We start from the raw sequence: 14,863 nt of genomic DNA, 5'->3' as shown, positions 1-14,863 counted from the left end.
CTGTTAGCTCTCGAAATTCAGTACATGTAAAGCAGCCTGTATACTGGTTGTGAAGCTGATGAGCTGAGCTCACATGGCCAGGAAGAGAACAAACAGGAACCCACAGCACTCGCGTCAGGTGAAGAACAAGCTCTGCAGCTGGTCTGCCTTCCTGTCTCTGCTGGTGCTGAAAGGTGAGTGCTATCATGAGCGGAAACGAGTTTGGAGACGCTGGCCGTTGTGGTAAAATCCATAACCAACACGTTGATCTCCTTTTTCTTTGCATGAAAGAATGAAAGTATTAAAAATTCTCTTGTGAAAAAGGTTGTAGAGAAATGAAATATATTTGAGAAATGTCAGTGCTTTATATCCACTAATAGACCAACAATATGGATCCTTTATAGGTATTTGTCCTCTGTTGCACTGTCCACACAATCACTATGTAGACCGGTGCACTCATTGTCCACACTGTCCTGTGTGAGACTGACACACCCACTGTCCACACTGTCCTGTGTGAGACTGACACACCCACTGTCACACATTATTCTCTCTCATTATTGATACAGACAAGGCTCTGTACAGGAAAGACATACTGTAAAGTTTATTTCTTTGCTTTTCTTTGATGTACCTATGAATCTGCAACTATTGCTCATCAACTGCGTTTTCTTAACTCTCTCACAAATAACCCTAAGACTTGCCTCCTGACTGTTCAAAAATAGTGAGATTTTTGTCTGCGTTTTCTCTTTCAGACTTGATGCAACCTGCTCTGCACACCTGTACCTGTGTGCAAGTGTTTGTGTATTTAAGTGCATACATTTTCATCCTCCTTCTCAACACCCATCCTCCACCTGTGCTCACCTTACGAATCGCGCTGCATAGTTCCACCTTGACAAAGGGAAAAGGAGGGAAGTTTCCTGTTGTTGTAGCCGCTCGGCCCGAGCGTGGGGGCGAGCAAGGAAGCCCAGATCTGCCTGCGGGGCAGAGTGGGACAGTGACAGGGGCTCCTGCCGTGAACAGAGAAAGAGGGGTGGGCAGGGGAGAGGCAAAACAGCAGAGAGAAACTGGGCCCTTATTGCAGCGGGAGGGAGAATTGTGCAGGAGAGTATGGAGAGGAAGAAAGAGGATGACTCTGCCAGGGGGTAGCCACTGCAGCTGCTGCGAGAGGCTGAGGGCTTGGTGACATCAGGAAACCTGACAGAAAAACGCAGTTTGAAGCCCAGAGCTGCTGTCTTTGAGTGAAAGATTGAGGCTGGAGAGGCGAGAGGAACTCTGGTCCTGGATGAGCATGATGGTGAGGTTATAGTAACACCAAATGCAAGATGCACCTGACTATGACGGAGAAATACTGAATGCTTGTATCATAGTGATGTGCTACAGGGCGTGAGACTTGTACATGTGTAAATAGGCAAGTGCACTTTAGAATTTGTATTATAACTTTGTTAGAATTCACAAGTAATAAGATCTGATGGGCAATTTGGGTAAAATCTGGCAATAACTGCTGACCACAGTATTTTGGCACAACTAGAATCTTTAAATGTTCACGACTGGCTGTAGAATAATTCTGCTACAGTTGAGAAAAATTTGTGAACCTTTTGGAATCATCTTTACTGATCAGCAGCTACAGGAAACTTTTGGTTGAGATCATTACTGATAAAGGAGGTTACCAGTTACTAAATCTAAAGGTTCACATATGTTTTCCAGCACAGACATTGAATGTTTAAACAATGTATTCAATATACACAAGTAAAAGTATGATTGTATTATTTGTGTAATCAGTTTATGTTTATTATAACTATGATAAAGATCAGATCACAATTAATAGTTAATGCGGGAATACAGATGATTCCAAAGGGTTCACAAACTCTATCTCACAACTGTATACAGTGAGTCAGAAAGACTGTTACAAAGTGGATCTTAGTGAGAGTTTACATCACATCATCCTGAAGTTTCAGTTTCACCCCCTTCAGAAGTTGTCTTGCAGTGATTGGCTGAGCCAGTTACTGGGTGTGTCTGAGGACTCAGAGTAATAAAGTCTGAGAGCAGAGGAGCAGTCTCTCACACTGTGGGTACAGAGATAAGGACAGCACACTGACTCACTGAGCTGATCAACACGCTGCAGACATGGGTGGCCAGTACTCCAGATTCGGTAAATATGTTTCCCTTTATTATACCACTACAGTAGGAAACCAGTTTCCTGTATGAGAGCTGCTGATTCTTGTGTGGTGTCACAGGGTTATGTACCTGTTTCAGGGACCAGAGCTCAGGCTTCAGTTTAGAATTGAAACTGTTACAGCTGGAGCAATAAAAACACATTAAAACTAACTAGTTAAAGGCATTAATTGTTAAGGTTGATTGTGTTTAACTTTAATACAATTGTTCCCACCAAATGTGTCCCAGAACTCAGGAATCTGGTCTTATGTAACTCCATCTGCAACTGGAAACTGGACTTCCTGATGGGCAGACCTCAGGTGGTGAAAACGGGCAACAATATCTCCTCTACAGCGATCCTAAACACTGGAACTCCCCAGGGCTGCTGTCTCAGTCCTAGACTGTACTCCTTGTTCACCTACGACTGTACAGCCACATACAGCAGCAACTACATCGCCCACAGTTATTGGGCTGATCAATAACAAAGATAAGTCTGTGTATAGGAGTGACTGTGGTGTCTTGACAACAACCCGACCCTGAATATCAACAAGGCAAAAGAGATCATTGTGGATTCAGGAGACCTACATCAACATCGATGGCACAGCAGTGGAAATTGCCAGCTGCTTCAGGTTCCTCGGCCTGCAGGTCTCCACTGGCCTGGCCTGGTCTCGCAACACTGTAGCCAGTCTGAAAAAGGCACGATAGCACCTGCACTTTCTGTGGTGCTTAAAGAAATGCGGTATGGGGAAGAACTTTTACTGCAGCACCATGGAAAGTGTCCTCACTAGTGTCCTCACTGTGTGGTACAGCAGTACTACCACACATTACAGAGATGCGCTACAAAGGGTTGTGGCAAGGACACAGAGGATTATAGTATGTGATGGACCATCATTCGGTGAGATCCACACCATCCGCTGTCACAATGAAGCCCAATTCCTCATTCAGGATCGCAGCCATCCCGGCCACAGACTGTTCTTCCCCCTGCGTCTGCCAAAGGTACCACACTATTAAAGCACAGAGCACTAGCCTTGAAAATAGCTCCTCTCCTGCTGCAGTACACATACTCCACAGCTAACTGCAGTGCCTTAATACACGTCTGTGCTTTTTGCATGGTCTGCCATGTTTGTTTTTCACTACAACATGTTTATTGTTCTGTTATTAGTGTGTATAATGTGCTGTCTACGGTACGTTGTAGGGTGTCCCGAAAGATCAGCGTGAATAAGAACCTGAAACCTGTGCCCTTGGGCCACTCCTGGACCCCAGGGTAGGAGGGCTTTCGGGTGTTTGGCTGCCAAAGCTGAGCCAGGAACCACGAAGACACCAGACTTAAGAGGGTAACATTGGACAGGTGCATGTGCCGAAAAAGTAAATGCAAGAAAAGTGAGAGCGCCCTCTAGAGGAGGGATGACGACCGTGACCAGAGGAGGCACTAGGTGGTGGTACTAAGCAGTGGGAGCAGAGGGGTGAAGAATGGGACCAGTTCAGTAAAGGCTCTTCTAAAGAAGGGTTTGAGTCTGGATTTGAAGGAGTTTAGAGAAGGTGACTCTGATATTCCTGGGAAGAGGATTCCAGAGCTCTGGGGTGCAGCAGGAGAAGCCCTGACATGCTTCATTTGTAGTGACCCAACAACATACAGTGTGTTGTAGAGGTACCTTCTTGCATAACACATGCATACAGTACATGTATAGCTATAACAGCAGTTTATCCTACTGAGCACTTACAGGAAAACCATCTTTCTTTTTTTAGGGATAAAAATATGTTATCCATGCTTAACAGGAAACACTTTTTCTGAACAGGTGGAAGCACTTCCTGATCAAGTAGTCATCTGCACTTGTTTAGCAGCAGCTGGTTCTAACCACCTTTGTAACTGGTATGGAAGCAGTAAGGGTGCACTTGCTTTTTCACCCTAGGCTTCTGAATGTAGGCTGATTTTTCAGGTTAATAATGATAAAGTAAAACCTGTGTGTATCTGTCACATGAGGTGAGATAGATCTACTGTTGGGACTCGGTGAGGACTAGATGAAGGTCAGAAAAGTCTTCATGTGTGAAACAGAATGGTAAGGGGCTGTACTTTCTTTTTCACATCGCTGTGTCTGTGTCCCACTTCACTGTCCAGGTGAAAACACTGAGAGAGCTTCCTGTCCCCAGGCAACTGATTTAGAGATTGAATCCTTAAGATTGAAACCTTAAGCAGTCCGCTACTTGGGGTGAGAATTCCCCGTCTCTTCTCTCCCTCCTTCTGGTTAAAACAATCTTTATTATTCAGATAGATACTGTACTGTCCACTGCTGTGGAAATGTCTTTGGCTGCTCCTACACAAGTAAAGAACACACAAGCAAAACACAAGAGCCACAAAATCACATGAAATCACAACAGTGTGTGATACAGACATCAGTGGATACATAAACAGCGAGAGGGGGAACTGCATTTACACACATTAAGTAGTTTTATTAAAGAAGGAACAGAAGATTTCAACATGCTTAAGTATAACAGTTTGATCCAAGTAACGAAAATGGAACCAAAGCCAAATTGATTCATGGTCTTAAATTAGTAATCCTACTCAGCATGGTCCTACTCAAGCTTTTTTCTGCATCAGAAGAGACAAGGGAGTGTCCCTGTTGAAACATCTAAATACACATTTCTAAAATAAAACCAGTTTGATCTGTTCAGCTAATGGAGGTCTGTACGGATTCCAGTTGAAGTGCTAGAAATTTGGCAAGGATCTTAACGTCCACATTAAGAAGGGAAACAGGATGGCAAAGTACACAATCGCCTCAATTATCTCGTTTGGGGTAATGGGGGCTCTAGAACAGGTTTAGAATTCAACTTATGGTCAGTATATTCACATTATTCAAAAATCATCAAGTGATAAGAGATCTGAGAACAACTCAGATTTCTACAGCTCTGCATAAAGAGCAAAAAATCGGTCATTCATTTCCATTTGGTCAAATATACAGTAAACCAATTTCTAGCTTTTGCAGCTCACATTCCCAGGCTGTCTCAAAAGTATTGCTGAAGTATTTTCTCACTTCCAGTTTCAGTAGTTTAAGAACTTGGCCTAACCAGGATTCCTGTCCAGTTCCTCCTTATTCAGGTCTCATTCCTGTAAATCACCCTTTCCATCACTACCACCAGCTGGCTCGAGAGCTATTCCGCACTGCAGGAGCAACAGTAGGAGCAGTGATCCTGTATCCCACAGGCTGTGCAGTATACATAGCTCTGAGGACAACATGAATGCTGTGCCTGTGTGCACAAAATACAAAGCTGGTGACAGGGTACTGGGGAATCTGTATAAATATAATCTCAATATAAAGTTAAGAAAGCAGAGCTATGTCTCTCACACAGCTGTAGAAATCAAGGTGTGTCCCCCTGAACAAACACTCACAGACTACAGGGCATACCTATACTGAATATCTGTAAGATTAGTTCCTATTTAAGGATGTCAAAATGGACTTTAACAGTCTTGTTTGCTTATGTTACAGATACTGAAGCACAGACTCTGAGGCTGGTGCTGGTGGGTATGTGTGGAGTGGGCAAGAGTGCAGCAGGAAACACCATCCTGGGCAGAGAGGCGTTCAGATCAGAGACCAGCCCCACCTCACTCACTCTGAGGAGCCAGGAGGCACAGGGAGAGGTGTGTGGGAGAAGAGTCACTGTGGTCGACACCCCAGGCCTGTTCAACACTGAGCTCTCTGACAAGTATCTGAGAGGAGAGATCCAGAGAGCTGTCCAGCTGTCTGCCCCTGGACCCCACGCTGTCCTCCTGGTCATCCAGCTGGGCCGCCTCTCCCAGCAGGAGAAGAGAGCAGTGGAGACCCTGCAGGAGCTGCTGGGAGAGGGGGTGAGCCGGCACACGGTGGTCCTCTTCACTCACGGAGACAGGCTGAGAGGCAGGAGTCTCCAGCAGTTTGTCCAGCAGGATGGGAACCTGCAGAGCATCATTCAGAAATGTGGGGACAGGTGTCACCTCTTCAACAACACTGACTGGGGAGACGGCTCTCAGGTCAGGGGGCTGTTGGCTTTGATAAACGAGCTGCTTTGTGACATGGTTGAGAAGATGATCCTGACGGAGAAAGAGGCACAGATGCGCAAAATGGAAGAGAAACTGGAGCTTTGGAGACGTGAGGAGAAAAGAGCCAGAAAGCTGGCAGATACAAACGGTTGGTCTATAGTAGGAGCCACGACAGTTTGCCCAGTGGCAGGAGCAGTAATAGGAGCACTGGCTGGAGCAGTAATAGGAGCACTGGCTGGAGCAGTGGGAATATGAGTGGGAATAGGAGTGGGAGCTGCAGTGGGGGCTGGTGTTGGAGCAGTGTGGGGCTAGAAGATCTCAACATGCTTAAGTATAACAGTTTGATCCAAGTAACAAAAATGGAACCGAAGCCAAATTGATTCATGATCTTAAATTAGTAATCCTACTCAGCATAGTCCTACTCACCTGACACCTGAAGAAGGCTCCACGGCCGAAACGTTGTGTTCTCTTTCTTCTTTTTTTCAGCATGGAATAAACCTATTACTTGTTCCTTTGCAGCCTACGCATGCTGACGCAGCTACCCACCTGAACTACATAGTCCTACTCAAGCTTTTTTCTGCATCAGAAGAGACAAGGGAGTGTCCCTGTTGAAACATCTAAATACACATTTCTAAAATAAAACCAGTTTGATCTGTTCAGCTAATGGAGGTCTGTACGGATTCCAGTTGAAGTGCTAGAAATTTGGCAAGGATCTTAACGTCCACATTAAGAAGGGAAACAGGATGGCAAAGTACACAATCGCCTCAATTATCTCGTTTGGGGTAATGGGGGCTCTAGAACAGGTTTAGAATTCAACTTATGGTCAGTATATTCACATTATTCAAAAATCATCAAGTGATAAGAGATCTGAGAACAACTCAGATTTCTACAGCTCTGCATAAAGAGCAAAAAATCGGTCATTCATTTCCATTTGGTCAAATATACAGTAAACCAATTTCTAGCTTTTGCAGCTCACATTCCCAGGCTGTCTCAAAAGTATTGCTGAAGTATTTTCTCACTTCCAGTTTCAGTAGTTTAAGAACTTGGCCTAACCAGGATTCCTGTCCAGTTCCTCCTTATTCAGGTCTCATTCCTGTAAATCACCCTTTCCATCACTACCACCAGCTGGCTCGAGAGCTATTCCGCACTGCAGGAGCAACAGTAGGAGCAGTGATCCTGTATCCCACAGGCTGTGCAGTATACATAGCTCTGAGGACAACATGAATGCTGTGCCTGTGTGCACAAAATACAAAGCTGGTGACAGGGTACTGGGGAATCTGTATAAATATAATCTCAATATAAAGTTAAGAAAGCAGAGCTATGTCTCTCACACAGCTGTAAAAATCAAGGTGTGTCCCCCTGAACAAACACTCACAGACTACAGGGCAAACCTATACTGAATATCTGTAAGATTAGTTCCTATTTAAGGATGTCAAAATGGACTTTAACAGTCTTGTTTGCTTATGTTACAGATACTGAAGCACAGACTCTGAGGCTGGTGCTGGTGGGTATGTGTGGAGTGGGCAAGAGTGCAGCAGGAAACACCATCCTGGGCAGAGAGGCGTTCAGATCAGAGACCAGCCCCACCTCACTCACTCTGAGGAGCCAGGAGGCGCAGGGAGAGGTGTGTGGGAGAAGAGTCACTGTGGTCGACACCCCAGGCCTGTTCAACACTGAGCTCTCTGGAGAGGATCTGAGAGGAGAGATCCAGAGAGCTGTCCAGCTGTCTGCCCCTGGACCCCACGCTGTCCTCCTGGTCATCCAGCTGGGCCGCTTCTCCCAGCAGGAGAAGAGAGCAGTGGAGACCCTGCAGGAGCTGCTGGGAGAGGGGGTGAGCCGGCACACGGTGGTCCTCTTCACTCACGGAGACAGGCTGAGAGGCAGGAGTCTCCAGGAGTTTGTCCAGCAGGATGGGAACCTGCAGAGGATCATTCAGAAATGTGGGAACAGGTGTCACCTCTTCAACAACACTGACTGGGGAGACAGCTCTCAGGTCAGGGAGCTGTTGGCTTTGATAAACGAGCTGCTTTGTGACATGGTTGAGAAGATGATCCTGACGGAGAAAGAGGCACAGATGCGCAAAATGGAAGAGAAACTGGAGGTTTGGAGACGTGAGGAGAAAAGAGCCAGAAAGCAGGCAGATACAAACAGTTGGTCTATAGTAGGAGCCGCAACAGTTTGCCCAGTGGCAGGAGCAGTAATAGGAGCACTGGCTGGAGCAGTAATAGGAGCACTGGCTGGAGCAGTGGGAATATGAGTGGGAATAGGAGTGGGAGCTGCAGTGGGGGCTGGTGTTGGAGCAGTGTGGGGCAGTACAATAGAGCCAGCAGTGAGGAGGTGCTTCGTACAGTGAGATGAAGATGTAAAGACCTGCAGCCTGACTCCGGCCCTTTGGGAAATTTCTTATTTCTTTCTGGTTTTCAATTAAGTTTTTTCAAAGATCATTAGTGCTTTTTTGGACTGTGAAATGTGACCGACATTTTATTAAACTAATTGTGCTTTTGAATTGGTAGATGTGGAGATGAAACTTCCAAAACTGTGTTTTACAGAAAAATTCGCTATTTTGCAAAGGATTAATCTGATACAAAAGAAATAAACTTTGTTATCTGTTTGTGGAGCAGTAGGGTGGGGGGCCTCTCCTCTACAGATAAAAGTTCCCAGAGAGAGGATGTAAAAGTGTTTTAAGATGTGCTGTTGTTCAGTTAAATGTTAGACTGAGGTCATGATTACTTGGTCACTAATGATCCCGGGGTGTTGTCAGTGAGTGTGGGGTGCTGAGCCTGCTGTCTGACCGCTGGTCACTATCGATCCCGGGGTGCTAACAGTGAGAGAGGGGTGCTGACCCTGGTGTCCTGACATGATATCTACAGTAGGTGTCAGAGAATAGGCACTTGCTTGTTCAGGCTGTACGAGATGAATTGGAAAGAATCTCAAGTCATCTGTAACCTGACGAGTTAGACGAGTGAGAGGGGTACAGTGTGTGTTTTCAGTGGGAGCCACACACTACAAGTCTGTCTTTCTTATAGTGGACTCCCTGTTGATCAACCCTCCTGGTGACAAATTTTGATCAGCACAATGAGTCAACTACTGTAATGACTGTTTAATGTCAGTTGACTCATTACAAATAAGATTTACTTAATGTATTTGTTAATTTGTTGCAGTGCTGTTGCATTTCTTTGTATCCTCAGAAATGTATTTTGTACAGTATGTATGAAATATATCTTAAAACTAATCAATATAAGTAGCATAATAATTAGGGCTTATCCTATCAAGTTAAATACTGTCTACAAACAGATGGTTGTAAAGAATGCCAAGAGCATTATAGAGTGTGTGTGTGTGTTTCACCCCTTCCAGTGTGAATTTACTGTTCCCATATTGGAGACACCTCTGTTCCCAGGTGTGAAATTGTTAACCCCCTCTGCAATATCTCTCTCAGACAATGTGAAGTTATTCTCTCTGATCTGCTGAAACACTGCTGTATTGTCCTCTTTGTTGGAGATGTTTGTCTTTTGTTGTATTTTATGGCACTGCGCTGAGAAAAACTTTCCCCCAGTGAATAATAAAGCTTGAACTGAAATTGAAAAATACTCTTAAACCATAAGTGTGCAAGACAGTTTCTATTGCCTGCCTGATACCTGCTTTAATTACAGCTTTGAGTCTGTTTGGATACATCTCTACCAACTCTGCACACCTAGAGGGAGGAATATTTGCCCGTCCCTCCTTACAGAATTGTTCAGGCTGCGTGGTGACTGTTGATGGACTGGACTTTTCAGTGTAACGAACAGTTCTTTCCGGACCCTATGCGGACGACACAGTCCGACGAAGTGGGGGAACACTGGGGAAACGTCATGCAGGCATACGGGGCAGAAGACAGGGGGGCGTGTCCAAGGTGCGCTGGTGCACGGGGGAGGTGTGGCCGAGGCGAACAATCCCAAAGAGTAATCCTTAGAGTATCCAAAAACACATGAGTAAGTCCAAAACCAGGAGATCCATCAAAACAAGGGAATTAAAACCACGAAGGCCGGGTCGGAACCGGCAGACAAGGAACAGGAACAAGGGTTAAAACCTTAACGGGACCAGGCGCTTCCTGGTCCCGGACTCGCACAATATGGAAATCAGTTGCAGAGCCCGGATGAGCGTCAGCGCCTGGCTTTTAAGGTGGGCTGGGAATAGGGAACAGGTGCATAGAATAAAGTCTTTAGTGAAAGGGCTGGAGCACCCTTAAGGAGGGGGAACTAATATCGTGACATTCAGGTCATTTCCCAAGATTCTCACTGGGATTGAGGTCGGGGCTCTGACCAGGCCACTCACCTTCCTCTCCTTCAGCCACTGTACGCTTGCTTTGGGTCATCGTCGTATTGAAAGGTGAACCGTCTTCCTATTTTCAACTTCCTGGCTGAGGGCTGCAGGTTTTCTTCAGGAATTTGCCTGTGTTTTGCTCCCTCCATCTTCCCTTCTGTCCTGACAAGTGCCCCAGTCCCAGCTGGAAAGAAACAGCCCTACAGCAGGATGCTGCCACCACCGTGCTTTACTGTAGGAATGGTGCTCTCTGGATGGTAAGATGTATTGGGTTTCACCTGACGTACCATTTTGCATTCCTACCAAAAAGTTTGATTTTGGTCTCATCTGACCACAGCACCTCTGCCACTTGGCCACAGAAGCTTTAAGGTGCTTTTTAGCAAAACCACCCTCCCTCCTTTCTTTAAATCACCTGGCTGAGGAAGTGTCTGCACCGTCAGACCCCCTCACACCCAGCACTCTTGTACATTTAATTAGAATAGAATGCAAAAAAAGAGAAGAAAATCATTGCACATTATACTATTGCAAACAAAATAAGGAACATTGCACATCACTCTATTGCACATGTACAGTATAACATATAGCAACATGTAACTTTTATAACACATCACAAAACATATTGCACTCAAGTGGGTTTTAAGAGTCAAAATTGTGTTGGAGAGTGGAAAACAGGATTGTTTGTATCTGTTTGACTTACATTTGGGAGCCCTAAAATGTTTGCCAGAAGGAAGAAATTGATATTCAGAGTTGAGTATGTGGGAAGGATCTGATATCATTTTTCCTGCCTGTTTGATGAGGGATTTTTCAAAGACTGTCTGCAGGGAGGGGTGCTGTTTTACTCCCATGACCTTCAAATCCATCTGGATGAGGAGGGTAATTTGTGATTTTAAATGAACTGATAGATTACCAAACCCCACTGTAATACCGTATCTGATAATACTCTCGATTACAGCACGGTGAAAGAGCAGCATTACTTCCTGTCGAACCCCAAGCACTCTTAGTCTTCGCAGGAAATGTAAGAGCTGCTGATCTTTGGAGCAAACACTCTCATCATGAGTAGTCCAGCACAGGTGACTGTCTCTGTGTACTCCTGGGTACTTATATGAGTCGACCTGAGTGATAAATTTGTTGTGGATTACTGCTTGTGAGTGATCACCAATTGCTCTGGGATCAGAAACTGTTTTAACATTCAGAATGAGGCTGTTGTTGTCACACCATTGCACAAACCTTTGGATTTCTGACATCTACACAGCTGTGCATTAAGCCAAGAACAGCTGTATTGTCTGAGAATTTGAAAATGAAGCTGCTTTGACTACTGCTTGTACAATCATTTGTATAAAGTGTGAACAGAACTGGTGAGCTCACACAGCCCTGAGGGACACCTGTGCTCATAGATCGTGACTCGAAAAGAGTTTTGTTGATCCTGACATACTGTGTGCGGTTTGTTAAAAATGAATGGTACCATTTTACAATGTTATGGTTAAGAGACATTTGCTTCAGCTTACTAATCAATAGATGGGGCTTCAGTGTAGTAAATGCAGAGCTGAAGTCCACAAACAGCATCCGAGTGTTGTTATCTGAGGGACAGGGCTTTTTGATGAGAACGTATCCAGGCAGAACTGCCAAAAAAGGAGGGAATACCTGCTGCCCATATGGCTTGAAGCTGTGGGAGGGGGAAGAGTCTTGACCCGATACTGCACCTTTTGGACGCCAACCATGAGGGATGGGTGTGGAACCCATTGTTGTAGCTGCCTAGACACGAGCACTAGGGACAGCGTGAGCAGTGAATAAGAAAGCTCAGAACCAGTGCAGGCTGATGCCATGTGCTCACACCTGAAGGACAGAGGGAGAGGCAGTGATCAGGGGCTCCTGTGGTGTAAAGAGAAAAGAGGAATTGGAAAGAGAAGAGATGAAAGAGATTTTAGCTGGGGCTATCGATGCAGTTGGCTGGATGCTTGACCATAAAAGGAGAAAAAGGAGGAAAGAGAGAGAGAAGAGCAAGTGGGATTAGAAAGAAAGTGAGAGCGAAGGAGAGGGGTGGAAATATGTAAATGGGTATTTGGAGTTTCTGGAAGGCTTGCTGACGTCAGGAGATCTGAAAGCAAAACATGGAAGGCATGGTGAGAGCAGACCCACTTGTCTTTAGTGGAGAAGAGGTTGAAGAGACAGTAAAGCTCCTCTGGTCTTGGATGAATGCAATGAAGGTAAGATCCTAGCAACAAAGTGATGAAGCAAGATGCAGAGTGCTCGAAACATGCTGTGTGCAGCCAGGGAGCTTTTATGCCCAGAGAGGCAGACGTGCAAGATTTAATTTTGCACGTAACCATTATTCTGCAGCTAGGATCACACATTCCCCCTTCTCTTAACGACAGACTACTGTTCTTTTACATTTTCTCCATTCATTGGAAGTTTCACTTCACACCTCTCTACACCTGTCCTGACTTCACACCTCTTGACTGGCCTCTCTGTCTGTCCCCTGCTCCCGCCTCTCACTCCTCCTCTCTCCCAGCCTTTGTTCTCCCACTACTTTACCTTTGCCTACTGCCCAGTCTCTCTCACACCTGGAACGTTGTGTTCTCTTTCTTCTTTTTTTCAGCAGGGAATAAACCTATTACTTGTTCCTTTGTAGCCTACGCATGCTGACGCAGCTCCCCACCTGAAAGATTAAATTTTGACCTGAACCTCTGCCAAATCGCAGGCAGTACGAATTGAACAGAATGTATATTTTTGTAATGATAATTGGTTAAAAAATAAAAAAACAGAGTACATGTCACGCCCAGTACACCTAGAGGGCGCTCTAAGTTCCTTCTGTTCCTAGTTCCTGTGATTATTCATGTCTTTCTGGTGTGTCTTGTTGTGTAGCCTATTTACTTCCTGCTTCTGCTCTGCTACTCGCTCAGCATTGAGGTTCGGATGTCCTGAGACCCACCTACTGTAGCACCAGGTCTCCCCATGTCCGCTACCCGAGGGCTTAGGTTTCTATATGGCATTTCCTGAACAGCTGAGCCCGGGCTAACCCCCGTCTCGCCGCTGCGCATAGGGTCTTTATCACTCTCCAGCCATTCCGCGGCTGATCCCTTCAGACATCCGTGACAGTACAAGAGGAAACTATGTGAAAGAACATTTAAAACTGAGACCACCTACTCTAAGATAGTTGGGAATGTGGAACAACCTGCACAGCCAAGCTGTTATAGCTGATACCCTGTTTTTTTTAATTTCCAGAAACAACTGAATGAGATGCTGGGATGACTTGCTAAACCTAAATCAGTTGGCCTCTTCTCATTTGTAACTTTTCTAGTTTGTTTGAATGCAATGCTGGACTTTCTAAACAAAGAACTGCACTGTGTGAACTCTTGTTGTCACAGTGAGATGTTTTGTTACAAAACTAATCTCACACATTCTTCATCATTCAAAGGAGCTATAAACTGCTGTATTGAGATGCTGGGGCTTTATTTGTCTGTTTCTGGACATTGTCTCGTATGGAAGCCTTTTTATGAGGTCATAATGGGGAACAATGTATTTGTCTAAGCACTAAAGGCAAGTTATTACAATAAATACTGATTCCCAGAGAACTGGGAACTGATTTACCCAATGAGGTCCAGGAGGAACACTGCCTGATCAGGTCACCTTTAAAATGGGATGGGATGGGAATGGCATACCATCCCATAAGTGCAGGTTCAGAGGCTCATTGGCTGTATGTGCCAGAGGTGTTGAGCAGTGGAGGCTGCAAGAGGCGGCCACACAAGACACTGAAGGACTGCAAGACGACTGTTGTTAATGTTCACAGTTGTGCTTGTTTTTGTTGTTGTACTGTTTTGTTTTCCTATTATTCTCATGTGTTTATTGTTATTTCAGCAATGAAGGTTGAAATTTCAGTTCAACAATGAGTGTTGTTTCTTTTTTCCCATCAGTATATTTGTAAAAGTCTTTTCTAAAACAGCAGCAACCCGAAGACCAATGGAAGTTCAGCACATTTTAAAAATCACTTGTTTTACAAGACCGAGTAAGATAATAATGCATTTAGTATTCAAACCACATCAATCAAACACACGGCATGAAAGTTAAAGGTTTATACAGGTGTGTTTATCTCAGACTGCAGGTTGAGTTGAGACGGAAAAGTGCCTGAGGAGACAGAAGAAAAGTGTCAGATTGTAACGACTTTACACAACTATTCTCCTGATCCTCATCCATCACTCATGTTTGAGTTTATCTCTTTGACAAAGACCCAAAGACATGTACTGTACATCTGGGACAGTGCTCTTTGGGGGACATTCTGACCTCAATATATCAAGGATACTTTGAGACAGACAAGGTCATCTAAATCATAATATTGTACAAGTAGGATTACTGTACACATCAGATAATGGTGTTGTGATTCCCATCTCAGCAGCACATGGGGGAAGACCAGGAGCCCAGGTGCTTTGT

At 44.9% G+C, this 14,863-nt stretch overlaps 1 protein-coding gene across 1 annotated transcript; it reads left to right on the top strand.

The window, feature by feature from the left end:
• The first annotated feature begins 2,048 nt into the window (after positions 1 to 2,048).
• LOC138242063 (GTPase IMAP family member 8-like) lies at positions 2,049 to 8,628 on the top strand. The gene is made up of 3 exons (XM_069197016.1): positions 2,049 to 2,125; positions 5,610 to 6,287; positions 7,612 to 8,628. Exons 1-3 carry the CDS (start codon positions 2,101 to 2,103, stop codon positions 8,394 to 8,396), a joined length of 1,488 nt encoding a protein of 495 aa, XP_069053117.1. The 5' UTR covers positions 2,049 to 2,100; the 3' UTR covers positions 8,397 to 8,628.
• Positions 8,629 to 14,863: the final 6,235 nt, after the last annotated feature.

Source organism: Lepisosteus oculatus, chromosome 12, assembly GCF_040954835.1.
Source record: "Lepisosteus oculatus isolate fLepOcu1 chromosome 12, fLepOcu1.hap2, whole genome shotgun sequence".
NCBI lineage: Eukaryota > Metazoa > Chordata > Actinopteri > Semionotiformes > Lepisosteidae > Lepisosteus > Lepisosteus oculatus.
This window is presented reverse-complemented; position numbering and strand designations above follow the sequence as displayed.